Source organism: Malaclemys terrapin, chromosome 11 (genome assembly GCF_027887155.1).
Source record: "Malaclemys terrapin pileata isolate rMalTer1 chromosome 11, rMalTer1.hap1, whole genome shotgun sequence".
Classification (NCBI taxonomy): domain Eukaryota; kingdom Metazoa; phylum Chordata; order Testudines; family Emydidae; genus Malaclemys; species Malaclemys terrapin.
In genome coordinates this window covers 41,258,024-41,275,550 of record NC_071515.1, presented here as the reverse complement: position 1 = coordinate 41,275,550, position 17,527 = coordinate 41,258,024, and the positions used below count along the sequence as shown (strand labels likewise).

At 41.0% G+C, this 17,527-nt stretch overlaps 1 protein-coding gene across 1 annotated transcript in view; it reads right to left on the bottom strand.

Annotated features, from left to right (window-relative positions):
- The window catches only part of METTL8 (methyltransferase 8, methylcytidine), a 40,019-nt gene that overhangs the window by 10,342 nt on the left and 12,150 nt on the right, over positions 1-17,527 (bottom strand). Inside the window, exons 3-5 of the mRNA XM_054043648.1 lie at positions 7,720-7,811; positions 3,085-3,482; positions 2,480-2,529 (exon numbers count right to left, since the gene is read on the bottom strand). Coding sequence (XP_053899623.1) covers positions 2,480-2,529; positions 3,085-3,482; positions 7,720-7,811 — 540 coding nt within the window. The remainder of the gene's footprint in view (positions 1-2,479; positions 2,530-3,084; positions 3,483-7,719; positions 7,812-17,527) is intronic.

Genomic DNA, 17,527 nt, shown 5'->3' with positions numbered 1-17,527 from the left:
CCTTATCAGCCCTATGAATACTTAAGAGATGTATTCAGGCAACTAGTGGAATTACAGGTCCCAGACTGGATGTGAGATCTTGTGGAACCTGGAACCCCTAGCATGACTGAGGGTAAGCAGCTGGGTTTTTGACTGACCTAGTCCTACTTATCCAATTGACCCACCAAGGCGTATAAACAGCTGTTCTCTTCTCACAAAGTGGGAAGTGAACTGCATGAAAAGCCTCTGTCAAACAACAGGGATAGTTCTGGTTTGGACAGTTATTTCACGGCCAGCATGTCTGGCCCCTAGGCTGAGGCGTGGCCAGGCAGCTCTGCGCGGTGTGCGCTACCCACACGCACCACCACCGCAGCTCCCATTGGCTGTGAACTGCGGCCAATGGGAGCTGAGGAGCCGGCACCGGGGGTAGGGGCAGTAAGCGGAGCTTCCCTGATCGCCCCTGCACCTACGGGACGGAGGGAAACGCCAGCCGCTTCCGGGAGCTGCACAGAGCTGGGGCAGGCAGGAAGTTGCCTTAGCCCCACTGCACCACCACCCGGACTTTTAACAACCTGGTCAGCGGTGCTGACTGGAGCCACCTGGGTCCCTTTTCGACCAGGCGTCCCGGTCAAAAACCAGATGCCTTGCAACTCTAAGCACTAACTGTGTCAAATACCATCCCTTTTTATTTTTAATTTTGGATCATTAAAAAAAATTTAAAAATATTCCACAGAAAAGGGAAGGTTTTCTTTCAAGCACAGTGTGAATCTACATTGTATTAAGATTACTATTCTTTTGTGCAAACAAAAGGCAATTTTACATTGCCAAATATAGTATGAATTGTACTTAGATACAAGATGTGCCTTCCAATAGATAAGAGATGTTTCCATCAATTCAAATATGAAATCAATGCATATTCTTAACTGCAATGTATTCTTAACTGCATTCAGACTTCAGTTACACCTCTGTGTTTTAAATGCTAAATATTATGTAGTTAACGCACCTATCAGGTCACATGCAGGATTTGCATACAAACTGAGATGACTGAGTAAAATACTGATTAATAGGAGGACTCTTAATTATAAGAAGTTTTGCAGTACAAATAATGCTTCCTGTATAATGCACACCAGTTTGAGTTTTTCCCCATATACGTACCTAATAATGTCTTTTCTCCCACACAGCACTACTTTCTGTTATTTTCATTGATAATGCGGGTTTCTCCTTTCACAATATAATCTGACGTTTAGGGGAGAAGGATTGTTTCAGGGTTAAGGCCTGTTAGTTTGGAGACTGGATTCTTTTGCTAACACTGCAACACACTTCCTGTGTGACTTTGGCACACCACTTTGGGTGTGTCTACATAGCAGCTGGGAAGGTGCTTCCCAGTGTGGGCGGGCAGACAGACACACACCAGCTCTGCTCGAGCCACAATCAGTGTGGTGACAGCTCAGGCTACCCTCGTATGTACCCAGGGGTCTGCCGGTTTGTATTCGCGCAGCTAGCCTGAGCCACTACCTGTGCCACAGTGGCCACACTGCTATTTTTACCATGCTATCTAGAGCAGAGCTAGTGTGTGTGTGTCTCCCTGGACTGGGAAGCATGCTCCCAGCTGCCCTGAATCTCTCTGTATCTGAATTCCCACATCTGTGAAATGGACACAATAGTGCTTATACCACAGGAATGCTGTGGCTAACAAACGTCTGTGAAGTGGACTGAAGTCACTACGAAAGTGCAAATTATTAGTATTGGGCTGCAGAATAACAATTAGTGTGTTGCACACAAGTTTCAGAGATAAGAGCAAATAGTCTGTCCCTTCCCCTGATATGTGGACATCGTTTCCAGTGAAAGCTAAGAACATGCAAGGAAAGGAGAACATTCTCTCACAACACTTCCTTCTAAAGACAAAAGCTATGTGGATGGGATGGGATGGAGGATTCAAGGGATTAAGTAATGCAACATGGAACTTTGGGTCTCTGTGTCAGTAAAACTTGAGCTGCTTTAATAGAGAATATGGACCAAATTCAGAAGTGACATAAGGGGCCAAAGATAGCACTCATAACCTCTTGCCAATGTGGTAATATACACCATCATTTCTGTCACCTCTGAATTTGGAACCAGAAGTTGATACTATCTGATGGCTGTTCAGTGACCTGTATGACAAGTATTGGTGGTCTCAGGCCGGTGCCACTGGACTGGTGTAAGCACCCAAACTACCACAAGCGACAGACACTTTTGTTAGCAGTTGGCATGAATGAGCCTGAAGACTGACCTACCGCCTCAACACCAGATGTTTTCCCTTCTAAATCAAAGCCGAATAACTGACTCAGCACGATGGGGAACAACTTGCATGGCTACTGCCACATTGTCCCTGTTCTGTGGGTAACTAGAAGACACTGGTATCTGGGACTGTCAATCCAGCATTTCTCACAGCATAAGACTAGCTTAAAAATTTTTTTTCATTCATGTTGGGCATGTATTTGGGGTGACTGACACTGCTTACCATATAACTTTCAAAATAGGAAAAGCACTGTTTCCAGCACCACAACCAACCTGGAATTAAAGCAGAAACAAAAATTTAACTAAACCATCAAATAAAGCCTGTATCTCAGGGTTTTAGTCCCAAATTAACTGAAACCATTACAATGGTTAAAGAAGCAAAAAAGGGGTAAATGGCTTTATTGCTCCTTACACCACAACTCTCAGAAGCACGGACTCTTCTGCTATCCTTATGGACCAGGATCAGGTCCTACACTCTCTCCCATGCCCAGAAAAGATTCTTCTCCCCAGGGGAAACTTCACAGAAAACTGTAGTTTTCTTGTACAATTTTGCTATTTTGTCTCACAGCATTGGTTTAGACAGAACAAAATATTTTAAACTGGGATTTTCAGATAGGCCTAAGGGAATTAGAAGTACAACTCCCAGTGACTTTCAATGGGAACTGGACATCTAATTTTCTTAGGTCCCTCTGAAAATTTCAGGCACAAGGCAAAAGTAGTGTTGTGAACTCTGAATAGTTGTTGCCTTGATAAATATTAAGCAACCATTATATTTGAAGCCATCATTTGGAGTTGTAAATTATGTGTTGAATGTCTGCAGTAAAATACCTCTAGTATTCTGTAGGTAGCACCACTGCCAGGGAAGGATTCCTGCTTCACAGGTTCTTGTTCACAGTTCTTAACATGTTTGTTGTCAGTAACAGGTCCTGCTTGGTTTTTGTTGTATGAGTGTCCTTCCACAGAAGTTAAGCCATCCACCAAATTGTTCTGGCAATAATCTTTGCCTTCTTCAAACATTCCAGGAAAGCCCACATTTGTGCAACTATTTGTAGCATTCAGTTTTACAGGATAAGAAGATTTTTCCTCTTTATTTATCTGATTTTTCCTTCCTTTTGGAAGAATTTCTGGAAACTCCAGAAACAGCCAATTACGATCCTTGAAAAAGTTATTCTTATGAGTGTTGTAAAATTCATTCCAGTATTTACTAGCTTCTCTTTCATATTTGTCTGGAATTAAAAAAAACAGGCACTTAATTGTCATCATAAAACAATATGACATTTAAAAATGAAACTAGATAATAGCAGAGATAAAGGTTAAGAAATTTGATGCTCTCCATATGGTGTTGTTTAAATCAAATATCAAGTCTTATGGCCCAGTCCTTTCACCTGTGTTCAAGAAAAATTACTACTGCATTTAAAAAGGATTTTACCTGCATAAAGACTATAAGAACAGGCTTTCTACATTTTTCATTCTGTTTTTGTTCAGTCATGCACAAGGAGAATGTCACCAAAATGCACAATAACCTGCTTACCTAAGTTTGATTTCATATAAACCAACTCTTAATACTTCCATTTTTATAAATAAGAGATATTTTTAATTTATATTAACTAACTCTATGGAAAGATTTATGAGCCTCTAGAAATGGGTTTGCAAAATCCATGTGTACAGCTATATTGCAGACAAAGTTATTACATGCAAAATTACCAAGCAAATATTAGAACATTAGGATAAAATATTAGTTAGGAGGCCAAAAATAAATATCCCTGGTGTAAGCTGATGCATCTGCACTAAATTTGGTCCCATGGCTCTAATATTGTCCCATCCAAAAATCCATAAGCAATATTATAAAAGAATCTAAATACCTATGGATGTGTAATACGCAAATTTGCAAACCTGCTTTCATCTACTGTAACAGCTCACGTACACCTATACACACATACAAACACATGCACCTGTACATTGTTCAGGAAATAATAAAGCTATAAGCCAAATTATAAAAGCAATGTATCATTTTAGTTAAGCTTTCTCTGCTCTTTCCCCTAAATTAAGAAACATGAAATTGAAATTAATACTCTATCATGACTTATGAATTTATATGAACAACTGCAAATGTTTTGCTAACCGCAGTTCTCTCTCCAAATATATGCTATTAGAAATCCACTCCTTCAGAGCCATATTCACTGATCGCTGTTATTGCATGTGGCCAATAGCAGCCCATACTCTTTTAACCATACTACTGATGTGCTATAGAAAACTATAACATGTGCAGGAGTAACAGGAATGCTTGTTTACTTTGCAAACCCTTTAAAGAGCTCTGCTAAAAACTGGCCCTTTGTGTTCATGAATTCTGATTTCTCAGTCAATTTGTTTAATATCTAGTACATGATTTAACAACTATTCCATACAATATATACATACAGGGCCACTAGTTCTATCTCACATTTCTGCTGTCATTTTCCTTTGTATCTTAAAACAAAATTGCCTACAATCACTCCAATTTTTCAAAGTTAAATAAAGCTGAGAACAGCCATTAGAGATGTTTGGATTAGGAGAGGTAGTGAGACGTGCCAATGGGGTGACAGAATACCGTGTAGTAGAGATCTGCTTAATTCTTTATTAAAGGACAAGACCCAGTCATGCTCAGTAATGGTGCAGAGTTGTTTTACACTGCAAGTACAAAGTTAACTGAGGTAATACATACTGGATTTCAAAAGACTATGTCGCACTTGTATAGATACTTGATGTTAAAAATGCAAAATCAAGCCTCCTTCTCAAAAGAGTCTTAAATTACTTTCATCTCTTTGTTAGATTCACAATTTTTCCTAAATGTCTGATCAAAACACAATTAAAAAACCTTGCATTTAACTTCCCTCTACGATTTCTAGATTTGATAGCTTGTTTAACACAGGAGCACAATGCTTAAAATTAAAGCCTTTAATATTCAGGTTCAGTAGTAACACTAGTTTGTTGGGCAGTCTTTTATTTTTATTTTTATTTTTAAAACATCCATCTTTCACTGCATTGTGTTATTGCTAATTAGTTTTCCTATCAATATGACAGAACCCATCATTATTAAATTAACTCATTTAACAATTTCTTTATAAACTGATCGGAAAAGCATGCATTACTCATCAAATTCAACCTACAATGCTCCTGCGCGACTGTCTCTCTTTGTGGTTCAGGTGCAGAGACAGGTAATGCAGTTTCCAATGTAATTGAATTATTAACTTTCCTTTCTTAATCTCTGAAAATTTCATAAGTAAGAAATGTCAGTCAGCCTAGCTCCTGGGTCATGGTTTTTATTTGCTTCTGTTTATTTTATTAAGCTGCCCAATTGTAGCACTTTCCAAAACCTGGGAAGGCACACAGAGCTTCTGAAACTAGGATCCTGCAGAAATTGGTTACTTTTTGCCTCATTTTTTAATGGACTCTTTTGTGCAGTTGCTCTGCCACAGCCCGTAGCCCTTCTTGAGAAGAAGCTGAACATGCTAATAAGCAAACCAAATGCTCCAAAGTGGTATAATTAGTCCATTCAGTTTTGCATTTCCTGGTTGTACTGAGGCTTGTCACAGCTATTTTATTTTAGTGATATTACAGTTGTGTGAAACTTTTTTTTTCTCCTTACTGCAGTGTCCAAGGCACCAAAAGACCTGCTCATTAGCTTCAGTCTAGTTCATTGTTAATATAAATAGGCCAAAATGTGATGCCACTTGCAGAACCAAGCTTGAGTTTTTGGAAAAATATTACTGGCAATGCTCGTCTAATTCAAGTTTTAAACAGAGCGACATTCATAGAAAATGTCCTTGGATTCTTACATTTCTTGGCAATAAACAAATGCATGCTCATTTTATTTCTAGCAAGTGCAAACTAAATTATAATTGACTTTAGATGATGAGTAAGAGTGTCACATCAACCACATGTGTACACAGTTAAGTTTTCAACCGGGGGCTCATTTTCAACAGTTTTCAATAAATAGATGAAAATATTAAATGTGAAGTTTAAAAGATAAACATTATCTTTGTGGATTTAGATAAAGAATGAGAGAATGTAAAAGAGCAGGATGACAGGAAGGCCCTAGAATAGAGACTTTTTCAGTCTGGTGTGCAGAGAATCACTCCCATTAACCATGACGGGAAAGCATGCCCTATTCTCAAGGTATTATGCGACAAAGAAATAAGTGTCAGAAAAAAAGCCTCAATCACAAGGTATTAAAAGCAATGAAGAGCACATTACAGAAGAATTATTCACGGGTAATTCAAACACACTCCAATATAATGACACAGTCTAGTTTGACAAAGGTCAAGACCTGCAACCCCCATTGTTACCTTAATGCACACAAAAATAACTGTTTTCAGAATATCCTTCTAATAATAGAAAGATTATTGGCCTCCAAGATTAATGCAGCGATAGATTTAATGCCCCAGTTCTGGGAATGTACAAAAAACAAACAGAACACACACAGGATTCTGGATTTCTTGTACATGGAGACCTCCCTCCAATTGCCCCAATCAACACTATCCATTTCACCAGGTACTGCAATAATCTATATTGCTGATTTTTTCATCCAAATATGCAGTGTAATCTGCCTTACTCTCCTCCTGCATGCCAATGGTTCAGAAACTCTGTGGTATGTGCATGTGTGTAGAGGAGTGCTAGTTTTCAATATGGGTAACAGGATCATTCGGGATATGAATTCAGTGAGATCCAACTGTGAGTAGAAATTCCACTATGATGATACAGTGTGTATGTATCACACTCTTTGCTTACTTCCTTAAGAAGGTATTCTACAGACAAGACAAAGTCCTGAACATTTTAATTCCTTTACTCCCCTAATTCACCATCCTTCTGAAAGAGGGAGTATATAGCCAGCCAAGGAAACCCCATAGCTCACAGGAGTCACCTTTGAATGATATGAGAAAACACCTTCTGCCCAGCACAATGAGCACAATGTCTCTAAAGCATTTCTAGTTCAAGCTGCCTACGGCATAAAGCTGGGACCAGAAATCCATCTCAGATCTCCTGAGAGACAGCACTATGCACATCCACTAGCCCAGTAAGCTGATCTGCAACCAAATTAAAAAGCAAATGTGAACATTTGACATGAGAACTTTAGATTTCATCACCCCCAATGATTGCAAATTCACTCCCTTTCCCTATGGTGACAGCATAAGCAACAATGGGGCTTTAATTTGAAGCATTGTAAAGGTCAGGATTCACATCTCTGGAAATCGCAATTTGCAGATTTCATCATATTAGGCTGAGACCTGTTGCCCTGGAGAAAGGGAAAATACTTTAAAAGGATAATTGAATAGCTAGGTAAAGGTGAATGCTTTTGGACAGGTTTGTCCTGGTTAATAAGACAAAGGTAAATGAGCAAAAAGTGGATTTAATCAAGGAAAAATATAAATAAAAAAAGAGCATTCTTGGAGCATTAGAACTTCTTAGGAATTATGGGTCCATTACCTTGATCTTCTGGTTGAACCCGCACAAGCGAGTTCTCTGTTGCTTTTTCTCTGGCCCTTTCTTCTTCCTCTTGTGACCACTGCATGTGGTCCCTGCAAAAAGACAGTTGCAGAACATGTTTTTAATATGATTTCTCCATAACCTTTTGGGGGGACTGCTCGCAAATTAACTACATTGTATGTTCCAGTGTCATATAAATACATTTTGGTGCAAGATAATTCTTTCAGCTGGTCCTGATGCAATCTGGAGCTCCTACAGTTCTTATGTTTAGTTCTTTTGCTTTGTTCTGAGTTCCAGCAGCCTCTGTGCTGACAGCTAATATAATGTCCTCTCCTAACTGTACACCCTACCAGCTGATTATTTGAATGACTCTGTGGCATGTTGTCTTTTTGTTGCTCTCTCTGTGAGACTTTCTGTAGCTATCCCTTTGCTCGATGATTTATTTTCACATTGGCAATGGTAGAAATTGTAGTGCTGCTTTCTTTATATTTTTGTAATTTAAAAAAAGGTTCTCTTGCTAGCTTGCATTTATCTATGTTGTCTTGTTCTTGTATAAAGTTGATTCATTATGTTGGAGCGACATATTGTATATTACATTCCAACAAAAACAATGTGTCACCTTAACTTTTCCTCCCTGAGTTTATAGTTATACAGTTTGGTATCCTGATGAGCTGAAGTATGTTATATTCATTGGGTTGGTGAAAGACGTTTGCAATTTCAGTGTATACTTATTGATTACAAAAACATAGATACAGCATCCAAAAGGATCCAAAATTAATAGCCAAGCACGAATAACCAGCCAGGAATAAAGATTCAGATCTCCTGGCCAATTAATAACTTGCAAATGTCAACCAGACTAGAGTTAATGAATACTGGAGCCAATGCCCTACCATCGCCCTATGTCTCCAAAACACACTTTGATTTTTTGCAATGCAAGCAAATTCCCAGGAATGATGCAGGTTCAAACCTGGGAGTTTGTAGGCGTTAAAAAAAATCTAAGCTTTTGTGTGTTATGGATAATGATGAATCACTAGTGTCATAAATCTCAACCAGAAGAATGATTAAACACAGACTTCCAACTAAAATGAGGCAAAATAATTAGCATTTTGTTTTCATCCCTGGGTTTAGCATGCACCTTGCAAGTTAATTCTGTTTATATGCATTTATTTCGCATGTCACGTTAGATGCATACTTGACTGAGTCTAGGGAGATCTATTAGCACAGATTCTGATCCAAAGAATCCACTTGTTACTAATGTTTATCATGTGGAGGACCAAAGATCATCTAGGCAGGAAACTAGTCGCTGCTGAGACAGGGAACACATTTCTATCCAGAAATTCTTACAGCCTATATGGAAGAAGGAAGAGCAATCAGTTTCTGAAAAAAGGCGAGCTATGCTGCAATACTTTGTGGATCCAGAACTCGTGGTGTAAAATGGTCCACCCTGATCATTTAACAGATTCATGTTATACCTTAAATGGAACAAAATAAGGACCTGACCCTGACAAGTGCTGGACTCTGGCAATTCCTATTCACTCTAATGTAGCTGTCAGATCAGGCCCTAAGGACCTGCTAAACTCCCATTTACTTCAGCATAAGCAGGATTGGGATCTAACTTGTTTACTTTAACTCCTTTCTAAGATTGTTTTCAAACTGTAAGCTTTTCGGGGGGAAAATCTTCATCTTCCTCTCTGTTTGGAAAGTACCTCATTTTGGGTACTGCCACAATATAAATAATCATCTCAAATACAGTAACTCTTCACTTAACGTAGTTATGTTCCTGAAAAATGCAACTTTATGCAAAACTATGTTAAGTGAATCCAATTTCCCCATAAGAATTAATGTAAATGGGGGAGGGGGGTTAGGTTCCATGGAAATTTTTTTCACCAGACAAAAGACATTATATACATATACAGTATAAGTTTTAAACAATTTTAAACAAACAGTTTAAATTGTACACAGCAATGAATGATTGTCCAGCTTGGTTGAGGTGGTGGAGTAAGAGGGTAGAATATTTCCCAGGGAATGCCTTGCTGCTAAATGATCAACTAGCACTCAGCTGAGCCCTCAAGGGTTAATACACTGTTGTTAATGTAGCCTCACACTCTACAAGGCAGCATGGACTGAGGCAGGAGGGAGGAAACAAAAACAAAGCTGCAAAAACTGAACATGATGATGAGCTCATGCTATCCAGCTGGAATGCACCACTTCCTCCTGACAGCACATGTACAGTTGCACAGGTGCTGACTTTCCAAAGTGCTGAGGAGTGCATGCATGAGTGAGAGAGAGAAACGTGCATTACCCCTTTAAGTACGCTGACTCCACGTATGTTGCCCTTTTAAGCAGATCAGCCAGTTCAGACAGGAAGCAACAGCTTCCAGCAAGCTCCCTCCGTTCTGTTCCTGAGCCCCCTTTGTGGAGAGGGAGTATGGAGCAGGGGGACATCCTGATATCAGCACTCCTCTCCCCCCATTTCCCAGCAAGCAAGAAACTCCAGGGAGCAGCTCCAAGGCAGAGGGCAGGTCAGGAGAAGCATAGCAGTGGTGGGAGGGCCACCTGAATTGCTGCTGGGCAGCTGCCAAGCCACATACCTTACAGGGAATTTAGGGGAGCTGATGGGGGGCAGGGGCTGCTGGCCCCCCCTGGTTCTAATCCCCACAAGGAGGGGCTGCTCTTCCAGAGAATCCTGCAAGCAGTGGACAAAGCAGGAAGCTGCCAATCAACGTTATAAGGGAGCATTGTGCAACTTTAAAGGAGCTTGTTCCCTAATAGATCAGCAACGTAACAATGAAACAACGTAACCAGGACAATGTTAAGTGAGGAGTTACTGTACACACTAGCAATAAAGGTTAATTTTATTTTAGCTTGCACATTAAACTTGAACAGGGCCAAGTTCTTCTGCTTTAAAATGCACTGGACACAATCTTTGAGCATATTACTAACCAGGCTACATTTATTTTCAAACAAGGCCAAGTATCATTCAAGACTCCCCCCAACTAAGTTATTCCAGAAATCAGCAGTTTTGGACATGTTTTTCACAATAGAAAAGAAAATTCTTACATTATGAAGAAGGGGACATGTGAGCTGAAATGAGGAGTGGGGGAAAGGAATATGTCAGGCCAATTCCTGAATGTGAAACGTAGAAACTAAAAAAAATATAAAAAGCCTTCTGACAGTTAAACAGCATGTTCACATGGGATATGGCAAACAGACACCGATGCAGGCAGCATTACATAGGGAGGTCTACACATAAAGATGATCAGAGGCTAAGATGTGGACAAGCCTGCTGTCATTAACAGTTATACATTTTTTTCTCTCTCTCAGCTGCATGCTTGCTTTAACAAATATTTGTCATGGGCAAAGCAAGGAAAATCCCACCCATGTCTGATTTTGCTGTGTTTCTCTTAAAGTCAATGATGTAATAGAGCACGTTCCACACCCACTTGCAAAATGTGATGTCCTCATGCCACAGTTTGGACACTGAGGTTAAGGACTGATGGTAGGTAAAGATATAGAGTGTGACCCTTACTCTATGGCATCAATGTGAACTATGGAGGACAGGAAAAGCAAATATCAGAACAATGGAATAGGTGACATCCTGGAACATCAGTACAGTTTTACTGTTCTGAGGTAATTCTCCCATGCTCTCATAAAGCCAGATATTTCCCATGCACTAAGGACTAAATTCTGCTCTCAGTGACATGGGTCTAACTTATAGTGACTGCAGCAGGAGTTATACATATGTAACTGAGAACAAAATTTGGTATTAAGTGTAAACAGAAACTTTGTCTTACAAGCAACAAATGATGTTTGCAGTCCCCTAATAAAATGGAAGACAAGAATCCCTCTGCTGACATTAACTGAAATCAGTGCTCAAACATGCACTGGCTGCTCAATTCCCAACCATACACTGGCATCTCGTTCTGTGTTTTGAGGTTTTTTTTTTTTTTTTTTTTAATAAATTTAATTCAGCCAGTTTGCCCAATCTGCTGTTCACAAAGTGCAGAGGAAGATAAGAGATGCACATGTGATATGTAATAACTAAAAAATCAAATCTGGAGTCTTGAAGAAACCCAGCCCGTCAGCCATGTGTAGCACAGAAGGGAAAGGAGACTCCAGAACTTTGGTGGCTCTTAAAAGACGAGAAAGTCTTGACAACCAGTCTTGTTCATTCTCTAATAGTTAACATAAGAAACAGCACTCCCTGCCTATCCCATGGGAAATCAGTTTACACAGGGATGTGCCTCATGCTATGCTAATGTGCTTTAGGTATCATGGTGGCCTGAAGTTTTCATTCTTAATTAATGACTTGCTGCTTTTGCTCCAATGATATTTTCATTAAGCTGAATGAAAGACTCTTGGCTTTTCCCTAAAAGTCTGTATAAGATGGGTGACATGTCTCACACACAGTAACAGGACTAGAGCTTGGATGCTTTAAAGGAGACTACTTGTCCTTTCATACAGGCCAACTAGAACTATGATAAAGCTTACATAAATACTTTAAACACTTCTTTCAATAGTGCTCTCTAAAGGGACCTTAAGAGCTCTCCATCTCAGCTCCATCAGGATAGTATTCACTTGAGTATGTCTGATGTAAGATCAGGCAATTCTATCTTCAGTTTATTACCCACTTTCCACTAACTTTCCTATTAACTGGGGGAAAAAACTGCCCCCACATCTCCACACATGAAAACCCAGCAGATTACTGGCCTGAACAGAGGTTATAAATGGAAGCAGACATTTTCTGCATTGTTTTGCATAATTAGTCACTTCTTTAAATGATGAAAGATCATGCAACAAGTATCTAGAGAAATATACCAATATATTGAAGGCAACACGAAAGGATACAGGACCACTTTAAGCAAAGCCCCACCTAAATATCTGCCAGCACTGCCAATAAATCCTACATGGGTTTAATTGGGAAATCAGGGTTACCTGTTAAATAATAGGACTACATAATTAATAGTACACCACCACCACATTAACCAGGAGAGAGAAAATTCTGCAAACCAGCACATTATTTAATGAGCTTCTTAGTATACATCTTAGAGGAAGAAGCTGCATAGCTCTCTTATGAATATGCATGTAACTAAAAATAAAGCGTGGACTGGCCCTTTTTGTGTTTAGCTCTCTTGGTCTTGCTTTAAAACATTCGCCCCCATCCACTCCAACAGTTATAGGCTTGAAAAATGCTCAAAACAGTAATATACAAAGAAAGGCCCAGTTTAAACCTTTCCCGCTACATTATATAATCATGATTGTGGTGATATTTCTATCCTGAGTTACAATAGTGTGACCCTGCTGTCTTTTATGTTGTTGACCTATTTTATCTGCTTTTTTATTTTCAAAATTCTACTAAAAGATGGTTTGAAAAGATTTTGATCATACCTACGTTGGACAAATAAAAGAGACTACTAAAAGATCCACTAACTTGCAAACCTTATTCAGGACCATGGGAATTATCATGGTGGATCAGACCTGAGGTCCATCTACACAGTATCCTGTTTGTGACAGTGACTGGTATCAGTTGATTCAGAGGAAGGTGTGAGAACCCTACAGTAGGTAGAGACCGGACAATCTGTCCCCACATTAGCTCTCATCCTGATCTCTAAGACAATGTCTACACAGTCCGTGGAAGCACGCCTCCAAGCCTGGGTTGACAGATTTGGCTAGTGAGGCTCATGCCAGCACTCTGAAAATAACTGAGTAGACAGCACTTCGAAGTTGCAGCTCGGGCTGGAGCTCAGGCTCTGAGGCTTAGGAAGGGGACTGGGCTTCAGACCGCCATCTCAAGCCCAAGCTGCAACTCCAAAGCATGTCTACACAGCTATTTTCAGAGTGCTAGTAGGGGCCCCGCTAACCCCAGTCTGTAGACCTGGGCTGGGAGGCTCACTTCTGAGGGATGTGTAGATCTACCCTAATACTTAAGAGACTGGTTTAAATTCTAAAGCATGAGGTGTAATACCCCTTCCATGTTCCCTGTCCAATCCTTTTTTGTTTCTTATTAAGGCTCAACAACTTCCTGACACACTGACTTCCAGTTTACTTACACATAGTTTTTCACACAATTTCCACCCTTTTTATTTCAATGAATGTCCCCATGTTCTTGTGTTATGAAATGGGGGAATAGAAGGTCCAGATCTCCCTTCTCTAGATCAATCATTATTTTCTATATTTTTATATCACCTCTTATTTATCTGTATCTTAAGGTAAACAACCCCAACCTCTTCAATCTCTCCTCATAGAGATAATTTGCATTAATTGACAGTGAATTTCATTGGCCAGTGTGTCGTCTATTCATCTAGCTTGTTTAGGGCTCTCTAAAGTTCCTCACAGTACTCTCTGGTCCTGACTACCTACATAACTTTGTGACAACTGCAAATGTTGCCACCTCATTTCTCACCCAATTTCCAGTTCATTAATACATAAATTAAATACGGAACCTAACATGGAACCTAGAGGCACCTCTCTGATAACCTTTTGCGATGATGAAAATTGCCATTTAACCTTACTCTTTGCTTTCTGTCACCAGGCCAGTTTTTGATCCATGACAATATCTCACCCCATGACTACTCTTTAGTAGCCTAATAGACACTGAGCACTTCAAAACTAACACCACCACATGAAGGTTAAATTATATCAAATTTCAAGTTTGCTTGTTCCTGGCCTCTATTCTATAGCTGTTATCCCTTTACACACACCAGCACCCATCCCAGAAAAAACAGTTACCTACCTTTCTGTAACTGTTATTCTTCAAGACGAGTTGCACATGTCCATTTCGTTGTAGGTGAGCGAGCACCTCATGCACAATTGTTGGAGAATTTTTTCCCTTATCACTACCCATCAGGGTGGTCCATGCACCCTCTGTCGCCACACACCGCTGAATGTTGATATAAGAGGGCAGAGACATTCCCAGGCCCCCTCAGTTCCTTTGTACTGGATAGACTCCGATAGCGAGGAGGGCGGGTGGGTCGTGGCACAGACACGTGCAACACATCTTCAAGAATAATCGTTACAGAAAAGTCGGTAACTGTTTTTTTCTTCTTTGAGTACTTGCACATGTCCATGCCACTGTAGGTGATTCACAAGCAGACAAATGTAGAGATGGCCTCCGAGTCTACCTGACCTGTGACTGTAAGACAAAACCCATCCAAAATTGGCATTGTCCCTGGAATGACAGGAAATGGCATAATACAAAACAAAGTGTGGACTGATGATCAAGTTGCCACTTCACAAATGTCTATGACAGGTACTTGTGCCAAGAAAGATGCAGATGTTGCCTGCACTCTAGCAGAATGTGTCAATACCCTAGCTGGTGGGGTCATATTAGCCAACTGGTAGCATAAATAAATGCACGAAGAGACCAAGGATGACATCTGCTGAGTAGACATTGGTCTGCCCTTAGCTCTGTCCACAACTGCAATGAACAACTGAGGATTAAAGGTCTTAGTATGCTCCAGATTGAAAGCTAGAGTCCTTCTCACATCCCGCGAATGCAGCCTCTCCGAATCTCTAGGAGCATGATGTTTTGGAAAGAAAGTCGGTAAATAGACTGCCTGGTTAACGTGACAATTAGAGATACCTAAGTGAGAAATTTTGGGTGAGGGAGAAGATAAATCTTATCCCTACGGAAAACTGTAAGGAGGGCCTGTTACTAAGGCTTTCAACTCTTTCACTTGTCTGGCCAAGATAATGGCCACTAGAAATGCTACCTTCTTAGACAGGTGCAGCAGAGAGCAGGCTGCAAAGGGTTCAATGGTTGGGCCCATCAATTTTGCTAGGACCAAGTTCAGATCCCAAGGAGGGATGGGATGTTGCATGTGTGGGTACAATCTAACCCAACGCTTTAGGAGTCTGTTGATGATGGTTTTGGAGAAAAGGGATCTACTATCCACCGAGACATGGAAGGCCAAAATAGCTCTATAAGACTGCATCTGGTAGGCTAATAGCCAAACTGTTTTAGATAAAGAATACAGTCCAGCATGAGGTTCAGGGGAGCCCACCCTTGCGATGTGGCTTTCTGATGGGACCAAAACACAGAAATGCTTCCACTTAGCCAGGTAAGTGCTCCGAGTTGAGGGATTTCTGCTATTCCAAAACACTTTCTGAATATCCTTTGAGCAGGATCTCTCAAATGGTGTTAACCATGAAGTATCCATGCTATCAGACGAAGGGACAGAAGCTGGGACAGAGAAGATGACTGTGGTCCTGGGAAATGATGTCTGGAGAGACAGCGGAGGCTCGATTGACCTGGCTAGTAGGGTTGAAAACCAGTGTTGATGAGACCATGCTAGTGCTATAAGGAAGAGACATGCATGATCTTATTTGACTTTGAATGAGAATCTGGGTAGCAAAGGAATTGGAGGGAAGGCATACAGGAAGGAATTCTTCCAGGATAGGAGAAAAGCATCTGTCAGTGAGCCTGGGCTGAGACTTCCCAGGGCACAAAGCTGATGGCATTTTCTGTTGGTTTTTGTTGCAAACAGGTCCACTTGGGGAGTTCCCCAGAACTGGATGGATTTGGCCATGTCTGGGCACAACAGCTAGTTGTGGTGGTTGGAAAAGGACTTGCCCAGATGATGCGTTAATGTGTTGTTTCCCTGAAAGATAAGCAGCTCTGAGATGAATTGAGTTGTTTATGCAAAAGTCCCAGAGGCAAATCATCTCTTGGCACAGTTGGGTTGATCGTGCCCCTCCCTGCCCATTTATGCAAAACACAGCTGCAGAGAGTTTTCTGTTAGAATTAATAAATTCTTCCCTACTACATGGGGGAGGAAGGCCAAGGAGGCTAGAGGGATTGCTCTTAACTCCCTGACATTTATGAGTCTTTAGAACGTAAGACAACCAGAGACCCCAGGTCTGCAGTGACTCCATATGAGCTCTCCAATGCAGGGATGATGCGTTTGTGACTAAAGTGAGGGTTGGTAGCGAGGGGAACAAAGGGGATGCGATGTTACACCCCATATTCTTCATAGAAATATGGTTATGATATGAATATGGCATTACTAAGATATACATGAGCCATCAAGCACAGACGCCACTCCATTTGAAAGATCTTGATGAGCTCTGCGGTCCTCTGGTGGTGGTGAATCACCTGCCAGCTCGATAGCCTCATCTGGTGATGAGGAAGAGGCTTTTAAGGAGGTGGTTGGTCTATGTCTTGCCTGAGTGATTTCTGGCTAGTCAGTACTGACCTCAGTGCCAGGAACTGGAGAATTTGGTGCCAATGCCTCCAGAATGCTCTTGAAAACAGTGAATGAGACGGTTGAGGGGAGGTCCTAGCCGGAGGGGGGACACCCCACGGTGTCCAAAATGGCGAGCAGTATGGGACCCATCCTTGTCCAGACCATTGTCCCTTAGAAGAAGGTCAGTTCTGAGGTTACTGCATGACCTATGGTCCCCACCCTTGACAGGATAGAGATAACCTCAGCTCTCAGTCCAAAATGTCTGACAATGGAGGGGAAGAACCAGCTGGGATGGGAGAGCGATAGCCTGATCCCAGGGATGGCATTACTAGGGATATCATCAGAAGCTTGCCTCTCAACTGCACTGGCTTTTGCAGAAGCTTGGGAGGTAACGGTACCGCAGGCTCTTGACGCAGTGAGGTAGGAGCTGCAGCATCAATACCAGCTATAAAACCTTCTTGAACTGAAGGTAATACAGGTACTGAGATGCTAAGCCGGTCCCTTGTGGCTGCGTATGCCTCTGGGGTGGCTCGGAGTGGCACTCCGCAAAGAACTCTGTAAGGAACTTTCCGGGTAAAGCCTTAATAGACCTGGTACACGTTTTGGAGGTGGCAATCTCCTGT